The sequence below is a fragment of the Uranotaenia lowii genome, chromosome 3 (genome assembly GCF_029784155.1).
Source record: "Uranotaenia lowii strain MFRU-FL chromosome 3, ASM2978415v1, whole genome shotgun sequence".
Taxonomy (NCBI): domain Eukaryota; kingdom Metazoa; phylum Arthropoda; class Insecta; order Diptera; family Culicidae; genus Uranotaenia; species Uranotaenia lowii.
Window position 1 is genome coordinate 80093444 of NC_073693.1, and position 15564 is coordinate 80109007.

Genomic DNA, 15564 nt, shown 5'->3' on the forward strand with positions numbered 1-15564 from the left:
TGAGGAAATTCATCCATGATTAAAATTGTTAGGAAAATGATAATTGTTTTTGAATACCTATTCATCTTAATTTACATTTCTTTACTTCATTTAAAAATTTGGGCTTGATTGCAAAATTACCCTAGAGAATTTTGAATTTTAAAAAAATCATAACGGTTTGAAATGTGTTGATGGATTTACCGTCTCGTTTCTTTGCAGAAGCTAAAGCTGAAATAAGACGGCAATTAAACCTTCAGCAAACAATTAACTATTATAACTCGCTATTACACCCACTTTGTGAAATAAGAAAATAAATATTCTGAGCAAAATTTTCGCAAAAAAACTTCAAGCACTTAAGCGCCAACAACTCAAGGATTTGATGTGCTGAATTCGCTTTAAACCCAAACTTTCATCCCAGGGGTGAGCTTCCAACGAAAGTACACAAAATTGGGTTGGCGAAATGAGAGAAGTTTGTGTAGGTTCACGAACTTAGACTCTGTGGTATTATCCGTAGAACTCCGCTGCATAAAATGTGCAAACACACTGCTTCAAGTTTGTAACACCCTGGGTAACTAAAATGGTCAACTTACCGATAGAATCGACCTTCCAATTGCGCACTAAGGCACCGCCGGATAATTTCCACAGTTCGGGGTTGGACTGGAATCGGTCCAGGGTCGACTTCCGGGTACACCACAGAGCAAAACTACTACCTCGTACTAAAATGACCGAAAATATGAATGATCGCAACTCCAAGATCCAAGCTTACTTCTTAAAAATGCCAACCGAACGACTCAAATCAAAAATGGCTAAGGGCCCAATTTTTCTTTTCAACATCCCAAGAAAACTCCATTTTCACTACCAGTAAGGAAAATCACCATTGGCAACTTATAACGACTGTCAGAATAACGATGTGGTATTCTGTGGTCCTCCGGGTGGACATTTTACTGGCGTTTTCCAGTTCACTCACCCAGGGATCAACTTCCAGTAAGTCTAACATGCTACATGAACAAATTATGTTTTGGAGATCTACGAATATTACCAGATTGTCTACTACGGACCGTTACATGGTGATGTAGTTGATGATTGAATTTAATTTGATAAATAGAAGAAAATATTAAATATTGCTCCAACAGTGCTGGTTAGCAAAATAAAAGGCATAAATTCATTTTTGAAATTCAAATAAGTAATTTTTTATAGGTATTCAATATTACAAATAAGATACTGATAAAAAAAACAAAACTAAAAAAATACAATTTTATGATAAATATTGAAAGCAAAAGCAATATGTTGACTTTATGAGTTAAAATATTGCTTTGAAGTAACTTTTTCAAATCAATTTTCGAACTTTTTAAAAATGAATTAAACATTTATAGACACTATGTTCTTTTTTCACTAGAACTTTAGATACAAAGGCTTATGTTTTCAGATCACAAAAATTCAGAATTGAAAAATAAAGACAAAATTATAAAAAATATTCAAAAAAATTTAAATAGTTTGCCTCTAAAATTTGATAAATTTATTTAAAAATAAAATTACTACACTATAAAATTCGGTGAATTTATTTGAAAATTTAAACAAAATAGGAAGATAGTAAAGATAAGTTTTTCAACATTTAAAAAGTTATCTTATTTTGATCGCCGCTGGGATATATTCCTATTTAATTTTTGGCATATTCGGCGAGTTATAAATTCAAAGTAGAACAATGTTTAGATAGATATGAAAGTATTGATAGGTGGAAAGATCAAAGCTAGAGCGCTTTGGGTAGAAGTGGCAAGTAGTTCAAAAGCTGTTCACAATCTTAAGTTGTTGATCCTAAGTTGTCCACGTCATTTATTCACTCTGTAAAGCCTAAATCGGCTAAGATGGTGTTTGCCTTTAAAACGAAGCCCTGCTCACATTTTCACCAACTATTCAATTTCTTCTACCAAAAGCGTTCTAGCTTTGATCTTTCTACCTATCAATCCTTTCATTTCTATCTAAACGTTGTTCTACTTTGAATTTCTAACTTGCCGAATATGTCAAAAATTAAATAAGAACATTGAAGAAGGATTTTTTTTTCAATAAACGCGTCTAACGTCATTGTTTTGATTATTGATTTAATATTTTTTGTCAAATTTGGTCTATCGCCTTCAGTTTTGGTTGCAGTTTGAGTTTTAGGTGTAATCGATCATGTTTAGTTGAATTATTAAAATATCTACATTTAAGAAAATAAATAACACTTCATTCAACTAAGGAGTAATCTGTTGAAGTGAAGTTGAAAATTGATTCAAAACATTTATTTTAAAATGTTATGTTTTTGTTATATTTTATTTTACAAAAAAGTGCTGAAATTTCTTACATGATTTTAATTTATTTTCAGAAATGATTTGGATAACAAATTAGTCAAAATTAGCTTTCAATTGTTTGCACCTCAGAAAAATTTCAATTTGTGATCTTGTGAAATTTATAAAAAGTTTTTCGAATGTTTTGTTGAGCATTTAAAAGAACATGAAAGCATTTAAAAGAACAAAACTTTTTCGAATGTTTTGTTGACCATTTAAAAGAACATGAAACAGAAAATGAAATAGAGACTGAAATAGATACTGAAATTTTTTTATTGAAGAATATTTCATATCTGCATAATATTTGAAATGAATCGTTTTTTGAAAATCAAAATTTCTAGTAATAAAGGATCAAGGAATATGTATTGCTAGTTCTGATAACCTTTGTAAGTGGTAAACACCTGTTATATGGTTTCTTACCTGTAGATGTATAAAAATAGTATCCGATTAATTTATTTTGAAGAAACGATTGATTTCCAACTCTTAACTTGTTTAGTTACACTTTTTAATGACGTCGTTTTTGAATCCGTCGTTTTAGTTGCCCCAACCCCCCTCCCTCCCCCCCCCCTCACCCAATTATCATAAATCTCTGTAAGACCATGGGTGGCAAGAATTTTCAACAAAATTGCTTTGTATTGAAAATAGAGAATAGAAGTTTTTTTTCCTCATTATAAATTCGCAACATCGATTTGTGTCCTTTAAAAGAAATAATAGTATTCGTACTGCTGCTGAGGGTCTTAAACATTCAAGAGCCTTGCGGCTCGCGGACCAAATTATTTTAAAGTTTTTTTTTTCTTGCGATGTATCTTAGCAGCCTACAGGCGGATCCATGATGCGAAATTTTCATAGTGAAATTCATTTTCTACAGTCCACTAGCTTCATGAAAAGGGTATATTGGCGAAAATCCTAGGCTCCCATGTGATATACCCAATTATACATTTTAAGCTAGCATTTTATGCTAGAAGCCCATACTAATAAATACCTGTAATTAAAAGCATATTTCAAACACTTCCTCTTTCTGCCAAAGCTAGATTTAAATATTGCCAACTTTCAAGAAACTCCCAAGAAAGCTGACTCCATCGTCGAATCTTAATCAAAATCATTCCTAATTAATGGTTTCAATTTGTATCCAGTAATGAGCAAACCAACTTCGCGCTCGCTGGTCTTATTCCAACCAAAGACGGACGACGAATTCGCCTCATCACAGGCCTTCCGCTTAAAACGAAGGAAGGCATCTAGGTGTACCATCCTGAGAAGGTCACACAATGAATGGGGGGTAAATTTGTTTCTAATTCAATTTCCACAAATTTGAACGGCTAGATTAATCACACGCCTTCTGCACCTGGACGCCCTTGGCTTTCCCGCGGAGAAACCATCGAACGAGGGGTGGCAATTATATATGCTTAGGTAGTCTCGTTTTTCTATTTCCCAGCCGCGCACAGCCTCCGCACCGAAAAAGGCATTCGGAAAATTGTTACCCGGTAAACAACCACCATGAATGTCGCTACAAGGTGCGAATTTGGCGTACTTTATGTTTCCATCCCCGGCGTCGTTGTCGGTGAATTTGCCCCATGGGTTGGCATTTTATTTTCCGTACCCTAGCCTAAATAACCAGCCAACCACCCTCTTTGCCATAGCTTGCGCACCGAGGTCGATGCGTTACGCAACGAATTTATAGCCAGGGGTGGAGGTGGAACGCGAAACAGTGCTAAGATCAAATCTTGAATTCTAATCGCGAAAAATCTGCAGCCTAGCAGAATCCAGCATCAGTTGTAAGTGAATATATAGGGTGATCAGAAACTTCTGTGGTAGTATTGTCATCTGATTCTGAATCTATTTGTTCTTCATTCAAATCCAACACAAATTCATTTTTTTAGCAAAAATTATACCATTAAAATTGTATTCTTTAAGATTAACTAGAAAACCGTAAACTTAGATAAAGTTTGCATCGGAAAATCGAGATAAAACGAAAAAATTTTAAAAACAAAACGGTTCTGGTCACCCTGTGTTTGGAACAAATTTCGAAAAAGATACATGGTCACCCTGATTTTGTTCACAGTCTTCAAGTGAACATCGGTTGAAACTTTATCTGCTTAGCATTTTTAATTAGTGTCAGCCCTCCAGCAAATAAGTTATGATCCGGTGTACAAGTATTTTACGACAAATTCCCCTTCTTTGTCGTTCTTCGATGCGTTCCTGCGAACGATTTCTTAATATTGTTTGAATTTGTAACGAATCGGACAAGATTTGTTTCTTTCAACTGCCACGAAACCGGCTAGGGTGAGAAGATAAATACGAGGAACGCTCATCGCGCTTAGCAGTTATTGAAAATTTTTCCGCCGTGCTTATTATTCTGTTGAATTGAGTTTATTAACACTCGCGGCTATAAATTTGTTATTCATAAGGCATCAGCGGGTTCTATTTTTCATTTATTACTTTCAATTCACCTTAAAACTTAAAGTTTTATATTTAATTCATGAGTTGAGAAAATCCTGATTGTGACTGGAGTAAAAAGTTTCAAATAAATGTAAAAAAAAGTTGAAATTGCTATACAACTATAGACAGACACTGAAAAACGATTCCAATATCACCGAACACAACTATTCGACCCCTTAACAGGAAAACTCGTTAGTAAAGAGTTTTGATTTATTGCTAATGGGTATTTTGATAATGGCCAAAAAACGAGCTGGTCCCGAATTTTCACTCGTCATGGTGCTCAATAACCAAATCATTGTGATTGCTTCACATTGAAAAAAGCGATTGATGATTGGGCTGCAGAGATTTGGACTCCCTTTCGTCTCCAACCACCTTATTTGGCCCGATTTGAGCTGAATTATAATAGCACAACTTTGTCATTTCATCATCGGGGCCCAGAAAATTCGTGTCACGGTAGAGACGAAACCGAACCAGCAGCGCAGAGTTACTTGAACGAACGCAAAACTTTGTCATATTACTACAGATTCTAAATTAATTAGCAACATTCGGGTCTTGGGGCGATGAAAACTTTCAGATATGATTACTTCCTATAGAAACGTGACCGGAATCTGAGCGTAGAGGTAAGTTTAACAACCATACCTACTAGAGCGTGTGGGAACAACTGGTTTGAATCATGCTGGACTAAAAATTGAAATACAGTTAGCAGTTCACGTTCCTTGCTTGTATGCTAACTTTATTTCAATGCTGAAGTAATAAATTCTATGTTTTAGAGCTTAGTGGAAATATTATTCAATATTTTTTCTGTAGGCCAAAAACTGACTTCAGGTTTTCATATCTAAAGCAAATAAAATTTCCCAGCTCACATGAATAATAGAATAGAAATGATAATCCAAATCGACTTTTAAGACATTTTCAATAACCATCGTAAACACGCTGATATTGAGTTATTTTCTATTACTTATTTACGACAAGCTTTGCCCAAAAACAGTTGAATCGGATAGCAGTTTAGTCAACTCGTAAATATATCTCCAAAAAGTTGAGAACATGCTTATTCGGCATTCATAATTTGAGCTTTTTAAAAGTTAATTGATTTACGATAAATGGACGGTCCTTCAACTGCCACTCTTTCCAGTCTCTCTCTCACTTCCTTTGACCAGTTCGTAAAAAGAAAATCCCACCGCCAGCGAACCCGAAGGGCTGGAGTTCAAATCCCGGTCAGGAAATTTTGTTTTCGTGTTACTCAATTTTTATAATTGGACAGTTTCACAAAAAAAAAATTGATTCATTTGGATTAACATAGTTTTACGTCTCACGACATTACTTGATGAACATCATTCCTTCAATTTCTCGGACATTCCACATTTGCCAGATCACGCTCCACTTGGTCTAACCACCTCCAAATATAATAATAGTAAGAATATTCCACACTCCCCTGAAACTTGAAGGACACATGAAACGCGCCTCCATGCGAGGAAAGTTCTTACGAACATGAATAAATGCTATCGAGAAGACCTCAGTTGCCTTAGACTAAATTTCGAAAGCTTCTGGCGAAAACTGTTAAGCTCATTATCACCAAAACTTTGTGTCCCGATCTGACAATTATACTAAATACAACACATGTATATCTACTTTTTTTATAATATCTTTCATCATAAGTAAGTTGACTTCGTTAATAAATTTTATACTCAAAATATGATTTTGATTTAGCGGTTCAAAATGTTTTGGAGTAGTATTAAAAGAGCTAATTCTACACGAAGAATTTGTTCCTTTACCAATTTATTAATTTTTAGAGAAATGCTGATTTCCATTTACCAAACAAGCTCCAGATAATAATAATAATAATAATAATAATAATAATAATAATAATAATAATAATAATAATAATAATAATAATAATAATAATAATAATAATAATAATAATAATAATAATAATAATAATAATAATAATAATAATAATAATAATAATAATAATAATAATAATAATAATAATAATAATAATAATAATAATAATAATAATAATAATAATAATAATAATAATAATAATAATAATAATAATAATAATAATAATAATAATAATAATAATAATAATAATAATAATAATAATAATAATAATAATAATAATAATAATAATAATAATAATAATAATAATAATAATAATAATAATAATAATAATAATAATAATAATAATAATAATAATAATAATAATAATAATAATAATAATAATAATAATAATAATAATAATAATAATAATAATAATAATAATAATAATAATAATAATAATAATAATAATAATAATAATAATAATAATAATAATAATAATAATAATAATAATAATAATAATAATAATAATAATAATAATAATAATAATAATAATAATAATAATAATAATAATAATAATAATAATAATAATAATAATAATAATAATAATAATAATAATAATAATAATAATAATAATAATAATAATAATAATAATAATAATAATAATAATAATAATAATAATAATAATAATAATAATAATAATAATAATAATAATAATAATAATAATAATAATAATAATAATAATAATAATAATAATAATAATAATAATAATAATAATAATAATAATAATAATAATAATAATAATAATAATAATAATAATAATAATAATAATAATAATAATAATAATAATAATAATAATAATAATAATAATAATAATAATAATAATAATAATAATAATAATAATAATAATAATAATAATAATAATAATAATAATAATAATAATAATAATAATAATAATAATAATAATAATAATAATAATAATAATAATAATAATAATAATAATAATAATAATAATAATAATAATAATAATAATAATAATAATAATAATAATAATAATAATAATAATAATAATAATAATAATAATAATAATAATAATAATAATAATAATAATAATAATAATAATAATAATAATAATAATAATAATAATAATAATAATAATAATAATAATAATAATAATAATAATAATAATAATAATAATAATAATAATAATAATAATAATAATAATAATAATAATAATAATAATAATAATAATAATAATAATAATAATAATAATAATAATAATAATAATAATAATAATAATAATAATAATAATAATAATAATAATAATAATAATAATAATAATAATAATAATAATAATAATAATAATAATAATAATAATAATAATAATAATAATAATAATAATAATAATAATAATAATAATAATAATAATAATAATAATAATAATAATAATAATAATAATAATAATAATAATAATAATAATAATAATAATAATAATAATAATAATAATAATAATAATAATAATAATAATAATAATAATAATAATAATAATAATAATAATAATAATAATAATAATAATAATAATAATAATAATAATAATAATAATAATAATAATAATAATAATAATAATAATAATAATAATAATAATAATAATAATAATAATAATAATAATAATAATAATAATAATAATAATAATAATAATAATAATAATAATAATAATAATAATAATAATAATAATAATAATAATAATAATAATAATAATAATAATAATAATAATAATAATAATAATAATAATAATAATAATAATAATAATAATAATAATAATAATAATAATAATAATAATAATAATAATAATAATAATAATAATAATAATAATAATAATAATAATAATAATAATAATAATAATAATAATAATAATAATAATAATAATAATAATAATAATAATAATAATAATAATAATAATAATAATAATAATAATAATAATAATAATAATAATAATAATAATAATAATAATAATAATAATAATAATAATAATAATAATAATAATAATAATAATAATAATAATAATAATAATAATAATAATAATAATAATAATAATAATAATAATAATAATAATAATAATAATAATAATAATAATAATAATAATAATAATAATAATAATAATAATAATAATAATAATAATAATAATAATAATAATAATAATAATAATAATAATAATAATAATAATAATAATAATAATAATAATAATAATAATAATAATAATAATAATAATAATAATAATAATAATAATAATAATAATAATAATAATAATAATAATAATAATAATAATAATAATAATAATAATAATAATAATAATAATAATAATAATAATAATAATAATAATAATAATAATAATAATAATAATAATAATAATAATAATAATAATAATAATAATAATAATAATAATAATAATAATAATAATAATAATAATAATAATAATAATAATAATAATAATAATAATAATAATAATAATAATAATAATAATAATAATAATAATAATAATAATAATAATAATAATAATAATAATAATAATAATAATAATAATAATAATAATAATAATAATAATAATAATAATAATAATAATAATAATAATAATAATAATAATAATAATAATAATAATAATAATAATAATAATAATAATAATAATAATAATAATAATAATAATAATAATAATAATAATAATAATAATAATAATAATAATAATAATAATAATAATAATAATAATAATAATAATAATAATAATAATAATAATAATAATAATAATAATAATAATAATAATAATAATAATAATAATAATAATAATAATAATAATAATAATAATAATAATAATAATAATAATAATAATAATAATAATAATAATAATAATAATAATAATAATAATAATAATAATAATAATAATAATAATAATAATAATAATAATAATAATAATAATAATAATAATAATAATAATAATAATAATAATAATAATAATAATAATAATAATAATAATAATAATAATAATAATAATAATAATAATAATAATAATAATAATAATAATAATAATAATAATAATAATAATAATAATAATAATAATAATAATAATAATAATAATAATAATAATAATAATAATAATAATAATAATAATAATAATAATAATAATAATAATAATAATAATAATAATAATAATAATAATAATCATAATAATCATAATAATAATCATAATAATAATAATAATAATAATAATAATAATAATAATAATAATAATAATAATAATAATAATAATAATAATAATAATAATAATCATAATAATAATCATAATAATAATAATCATAATAATAATGATGATGTGGTCATCAAAAAATCTCAAATCATATTGTAGAGTAGATTTTAAGATCAATTTACTTAGTAAATTGTTGCCTTCTTATGATTTCTTTAATGAAATATTCAGTATTAGCTTAGCTTGATTGACTACTCACATCCACCCTAAATCATTGAAATCGAAATGCAATCTGAAACATGTTTAAGACCAATATTTTTTAATTAGCTTTGTAAACTTCGTTGATGTTTTTTAAATGATGAGATTTTTTAAAACAAGCACATTTCGAATTCCATGATCGCAAGGCGTGGCTCAGTAGAATGAATTCCACATCGCCAATGGTTGCTACTCCGTGATTGACCGAGGCCATCAACTTTGCCCAGAGGTCAAAAGAATGGTGTCTGGGATTGACAGCCCATTCACAATGAACAAAATTGATGCTCTCTCTTTAAACATCAATAACGGCGCCGGCCACGTCCTAGTAGTCAAGAGATAGATTTTGAAAAAAGAGAGAAAGGGATAATAGAACAAATTTATGCTTTAGGACCGAGGTCACCTCTGCATCCTAGCAAATAATTTTTTTGGAAGATGGGTTAAGGGATATGATCAGGAGACACTTTTGACTAGTGTTAAAATCCGACAAAACAATTGATATTAACCTACGTTCCTACTGATATATAAAAGAATTAAAAAAAAAAAATCGTCCTATAATTGTTTAAAATTGATGTAACCATTGAAATTCATTAAAACGTTTTTTTTGTTATGATTTGACCCTCGGGAAACGATGGGTTATTATTAAACGAATGAATCGTTGCATGTAATAAAAACGAATTCTACTTTTCGTTTTTCTCGTAATTTTTCATCAAAACTATAATAAAGCTCCAATGTCTTTGTTATGCACTAACAATGTTACAAATTATTTTTTTTACGACTCTCCTTTTACTAGCCCAAAGTTAGGAAAAATACCTTAATAAAACCATTTGTAAATAAAAAAGAAAAAAAAATTATAATTTTTGTCAAGCTGGGCTGTGAAAACGACCTACTTTAAATTCTTATTTAGCAAAAAATAAAACCATCATTTTTTGATAGAGTCTTAATTAAATTGATATTTATCCGTTCTTCTCAAGGGTTTCCAAAGATTGAGATTAAATTTTAAACTAGGTTATTTCACATGATAATCGGAATTTTGAAACAATCTTTTCATTTGATACTTTAAAATATTTTATTTTACTCGAATCACACTTTGGACTTAATTTGGTCTAGGTTAATTAATATTCCAATCAATCTGTGCAGTAGACTTTTTGCAAAATCTATTTTAATTTTGGATTTCGAAAAATACTTAATGAAATCATTAGTTTTGTATGCAAAGATCCGATGGTATAATAATAATTGATTATTGTATGCGAATTATGGAAGTTTAAATTTTTTTATGTAATGTTTTAAAAAGTTATTGTTATGTTTAGCGTAGCGAAGCATTTTAGGAGTAACGAAACTTCCTTAAAATTGTGCGAATTTATTTGTACACTAATTAAAACAGTGCACATTTTAATTATTACGTTTAGGCGATTGAAACACACATACACGCGCGCGCGCGCCTTACCGCACATTTCTTTAATGAAATATTCAGTATTGTCCAAAAAGTGAAATTTCCATCAATGATTGTTCCAATTCAAATGACATTAGAGTCTCAAATTGTAGATTTATTAGCATACTCCGTCAGCCGGGACCTTTTTTTCCATTCGGCAGAAAACAACACAAATTGAGAACCATAGCAACATACTTTGCTACACGAAGAAAAGTTGGAGTAGGCTGAAATTCCTATGTTGAAAATAAAACATAAACAAAATTTTCTGCGTGGTCATAGAAATGCAAGTTCAAACACGAACTTTTGTAGTTAAGACGCGAACCCACGGTTGATGGAAAGAATGTTCAGAGTTTCCTCAGTACCTCAATGCTTGAAATTTCCTTCTAGTAAGAACTTTCTCCAGGAGGTGGTGCTGATATACATGTCCTTGCTGAAGTATATGAAGCATGCTGAGAGTTACCAATGTTGATTATAATATGTTTGCCACCTCGCTAGTTGCGCTCTTGCTCGTCTCGTTCTTACTGGATCCGTAGCAAACACCTGTTTTGCAGGACAGTTGTCCGGCATTCTCGCAACATATCCTGCCCAGCGTATCCGGCCAGCCTTCACCACCTTCTGGATATTGAGTTCACCGTAGAGTTGCACGAGCTCGCGGTTCATGCTTCGCCTCCACACTCTGTTCTCTTGCACGCCGATAAAGATGGTTCTTAACACTCGTCACTCGTATACTCCGAGAGTACGCAGGTCCTCCTTGAGCAATATCCACGTGTCTTGCCGTAGATAAAAACTGGTCTTATGAGCGTCATTCACCGCCGGATCTCACGGCTGGAGTAATCGTCTGCGGTCACCAGTAAGTAGAGATAAACTAAGTCTTCGACTATCTCCAGCGCGTCGCCGTCGATTGTTATCTTGTAATTATTGGACAAGCGGATTCGGTCGGCCTCGAATCCTCAGGCAAGCATAAACATTGTCTTAAACGTATCAATTCCTTCCTGCTTCGCGCTTAGTTTGCAGTAGATCTTCTCCAACGCCGCGGATGATCTGCCGACTATATCAATGTCATCGGCAAGGCAGATAAGTTGACTGGACCTGTTGAAAATCGTACCCCGCATTTAGCTCACTGCTCGTCGAAATACACCTTCAAGCACCACGATGAACATCATGCAGTATAGACCATCACTTTGTCGATGTCCTCTGCGTGAATCGAATGAAATCGACAATTCAACCGAAATACACACACAACACTGCGTTCCATCCATCTTCGTCTTGATCAGTCTGGTCAGCTTCCCGCGAAAGCCGTTTCTGTCCAAAGCTTATCACAGTCGATCGTATTGTATACGGCTTTGAAGTCAATGCATAGATGGTGCGTAGAGAATTGATGTTTATGGCATTTTTGGAGGATTTGCCGTAGTGTGAAGATCTGGTCCGTCGTATACCGTCTCTTTATGACTTCCATGACGAATCTGTTTGCTTTTTGCGTATTTGTATCAAAAACCTCGTCAAAATTATGACAGGAGATGAAGTCAGGATAGCACTAGTCGACCAGTATAAGATCGGGGAAGATCAGATCTCGATCCGATTGAGAAAGGGTCCTCCCAAATCTGGTAGCAGCCAACGCAGCACTCAAGTGCAGGCTGCTAAAGGTGGGATGGTCAGTTTGTCAGAAAACCACCTCCCAGCAACCAGAGGTATGCTTTTGATGCATGGAGGACGGCTCGTTTGACTGCAAGTGAGTTAACAGAAGAGGATTATGCTGGGGGTGTGGGAAATCCGGTCACATAGCTACCAAGGGATTGGAAGTTATTCAAATCAACCTCAACCACTGTCACGAAGCACATCAACTTCTGCGACAGAAGGCGGTGGAAGAAAAGTCAGACAAACCGTTAGTAGCAGACCCATATTATAGAGCCCTGAATGGCACAAATTGGGTGACCGATAGTGCCAATCTGGCTGCAATAGGGGTGACAGGAAAGTTTTCCATACAAGAAGTGGTCACATGGCTTCGTGATAGCCGCAAATTTGCGTGCCAGCTGCCTTCGCGCTAGGCGAAACATACAGAGAGCACGAACTCAAACGGAGAGAGACGGGCGTAGGCCGTTTTTCAAAAATGCGAAAAGGAAGCTCTGCAAGACAATTAAAGAGAGTAGAAAGGCATGTTTAAGGAAACTTAGTCTTGATGCCAATGACCGATTATGAGGTGATGCCTACAGGATAGTCATGGCTGGCAAAAAACAAAAGCGGTAGCACACCACTTGAAATGTGCCCCATTAAGTTGAGGGAAATAACGAGAGGGCTGTTCCCTCAACATAATGTCAATTGCTGGTCGCAAGTCCCGTACGACTGCGATACAGCGAGGAAGAGTTAATATCGTTAGAAGAACTGCGCGACATCGCAAAATCTCTTCATTGCAGTTAAGGCCGCGATTTTGTATTTTCCCGAAATGTTCCGATCACTGCAAATTTGTATTGAGAAAAGGATGTTTCCAGAGATTTTGAAACGGCAGAAACTGGTTCTGCTGCCCAAACCAGGAAAGCCATTGGGGAACCCATCGACATACAGGCCAATATGCCTATTGGATACGGTTGGAAAAGTTCTGGAAAAGGTTATCTTGAATCGTATCCAGCAGTATACCGAGGGCGAAGGCTGATTAAACAACAATCAATTCGGCTTTTGAAAAGGGCGATGCACAGTCGACGCTATTTGAACTATCATCGAAACGGCTTATAAAGCCAGACTCAAGTAGAGAAGAAGGGATCGTTATAGGAAGGTAGTAACACAGGACGTGCGCAACGCCTTCAATAGCATCAGCAGGGCAGCGATTGCATCTCTGCTTATAAAAATGAGAATACCGAAATATCTCTGCAAAATAGTGGAAAGCTATTTCCGTAAGTTACAATACATGATGAGCGAAGGATTTCAGGAAATGGATGTAACTGTGGAATATAACGTACAATGAAGTGCTGACATTGAGCCTGCCAGAGGGAGTAAAGTTGGTAGGTTCACTCAACAGAAATTGTCCAGCCAACAGCTTCAGAGGCTGTAGAAGCGGTAGAGAGCTGGATGCGCTCCGAGAGTTTGAAGTTGGCTCACCACAAAACCGAGATGGTCCTGATATCAAACCTGATTTCACCGCAAACAGTTGGATCATGCACTATCGAATCAAAGCGCGTGCTGAAATATTTGGGTCTGATAATTGACGATCGGCTTAGCTTTAAAAACCGCATTAAGTATGTGTACAAGATGGCGGCAACAGCAACGGCCCCACTTACGAGGATAATGGCGAACAACTCGGGGATCACTTTTTTAGATCCTCATCATTAGTGATCTCAGATCGAATAAGTTTGAACGTTATGGCCATAGGAGTTTCAACAATAGTAAACAAGTAGTGTTCAGTTGACTCATCAAATGCATTTTCAGATCCTTCGTATGAATGAGACAAAACATCTGAATTGTTGAAAACACCAGGGATATGTTTTACTGGAAAGTTGTAGGGTTGAAGGCGTAAGGCCTATCCTTCTGTTAGAAAGCACGCTCTTTTCTCGTCCTGATGTTTGCCTCCATAGATAAATTCCAGAGTCTTGTGGTCTGTGAAGATGGTTAAAAGTAGCTCCGCTAGATAACGGTAAAATTTTTCAGCGGCCCAAACAACGGAAAAAGCCTCACGTTGGGTTTGTGGATAGACTCTTTCTGCCTTTGTCAATCTTTCGAAGGCAAAACTTATAATTTGGGCCGTACCAGATGCATTTCTTTGGGTGAGTCCCGCTCCTAACCCTTCAGGAGATGGGTCAACATACAATTCGATTGGATCTTTTGGATCGAAAAATCCTAAACAACAAACAGTATTTGCTAACTCGTTTCGTAAATCATCGAACGCAAGTTGTTAATCTTCACCATACTGCTGTACATCTCCACTTACAAATTTACGCAATGGTTCAGAGCGTGTTGAAAGGTCTGGTATGAAATGTCCCACATAGTTCACAAGACCTAGAAAGCTGCGAACCTCTTTAACTGATTCTGGTTTACGGAAGTTTTGAATAGCGAGAACCTCTCTTCCGAGGGACTTTTTCCTGCTGAACTCACTTTGTATCCAAGTA

At 29.3% G+C, this 15564-nt stretch overlaps 1 protein-coding gene across 1 annotated transcript; it reads left to right on the forward strand.

Annotated features, from left to right (window-relative positions):
* Positions 1-8844: 8844 nt before the first annotated feature.
* Positions 8845-9765, forward strand: LOC129754624 (probable serine/threonine-protein kinase clkA; the record flags this gene model as incomplete). The annotated part of the gene is made up of 1 exon (XM_055750788.1): positions 8845-9765. A coding segment is annotated over one exon (921 nt), but the record flags the coding sequence as incomplete, so codon positions are not given.
* Positions 9766-15564: the final 5799 nt, after the last annotated feature.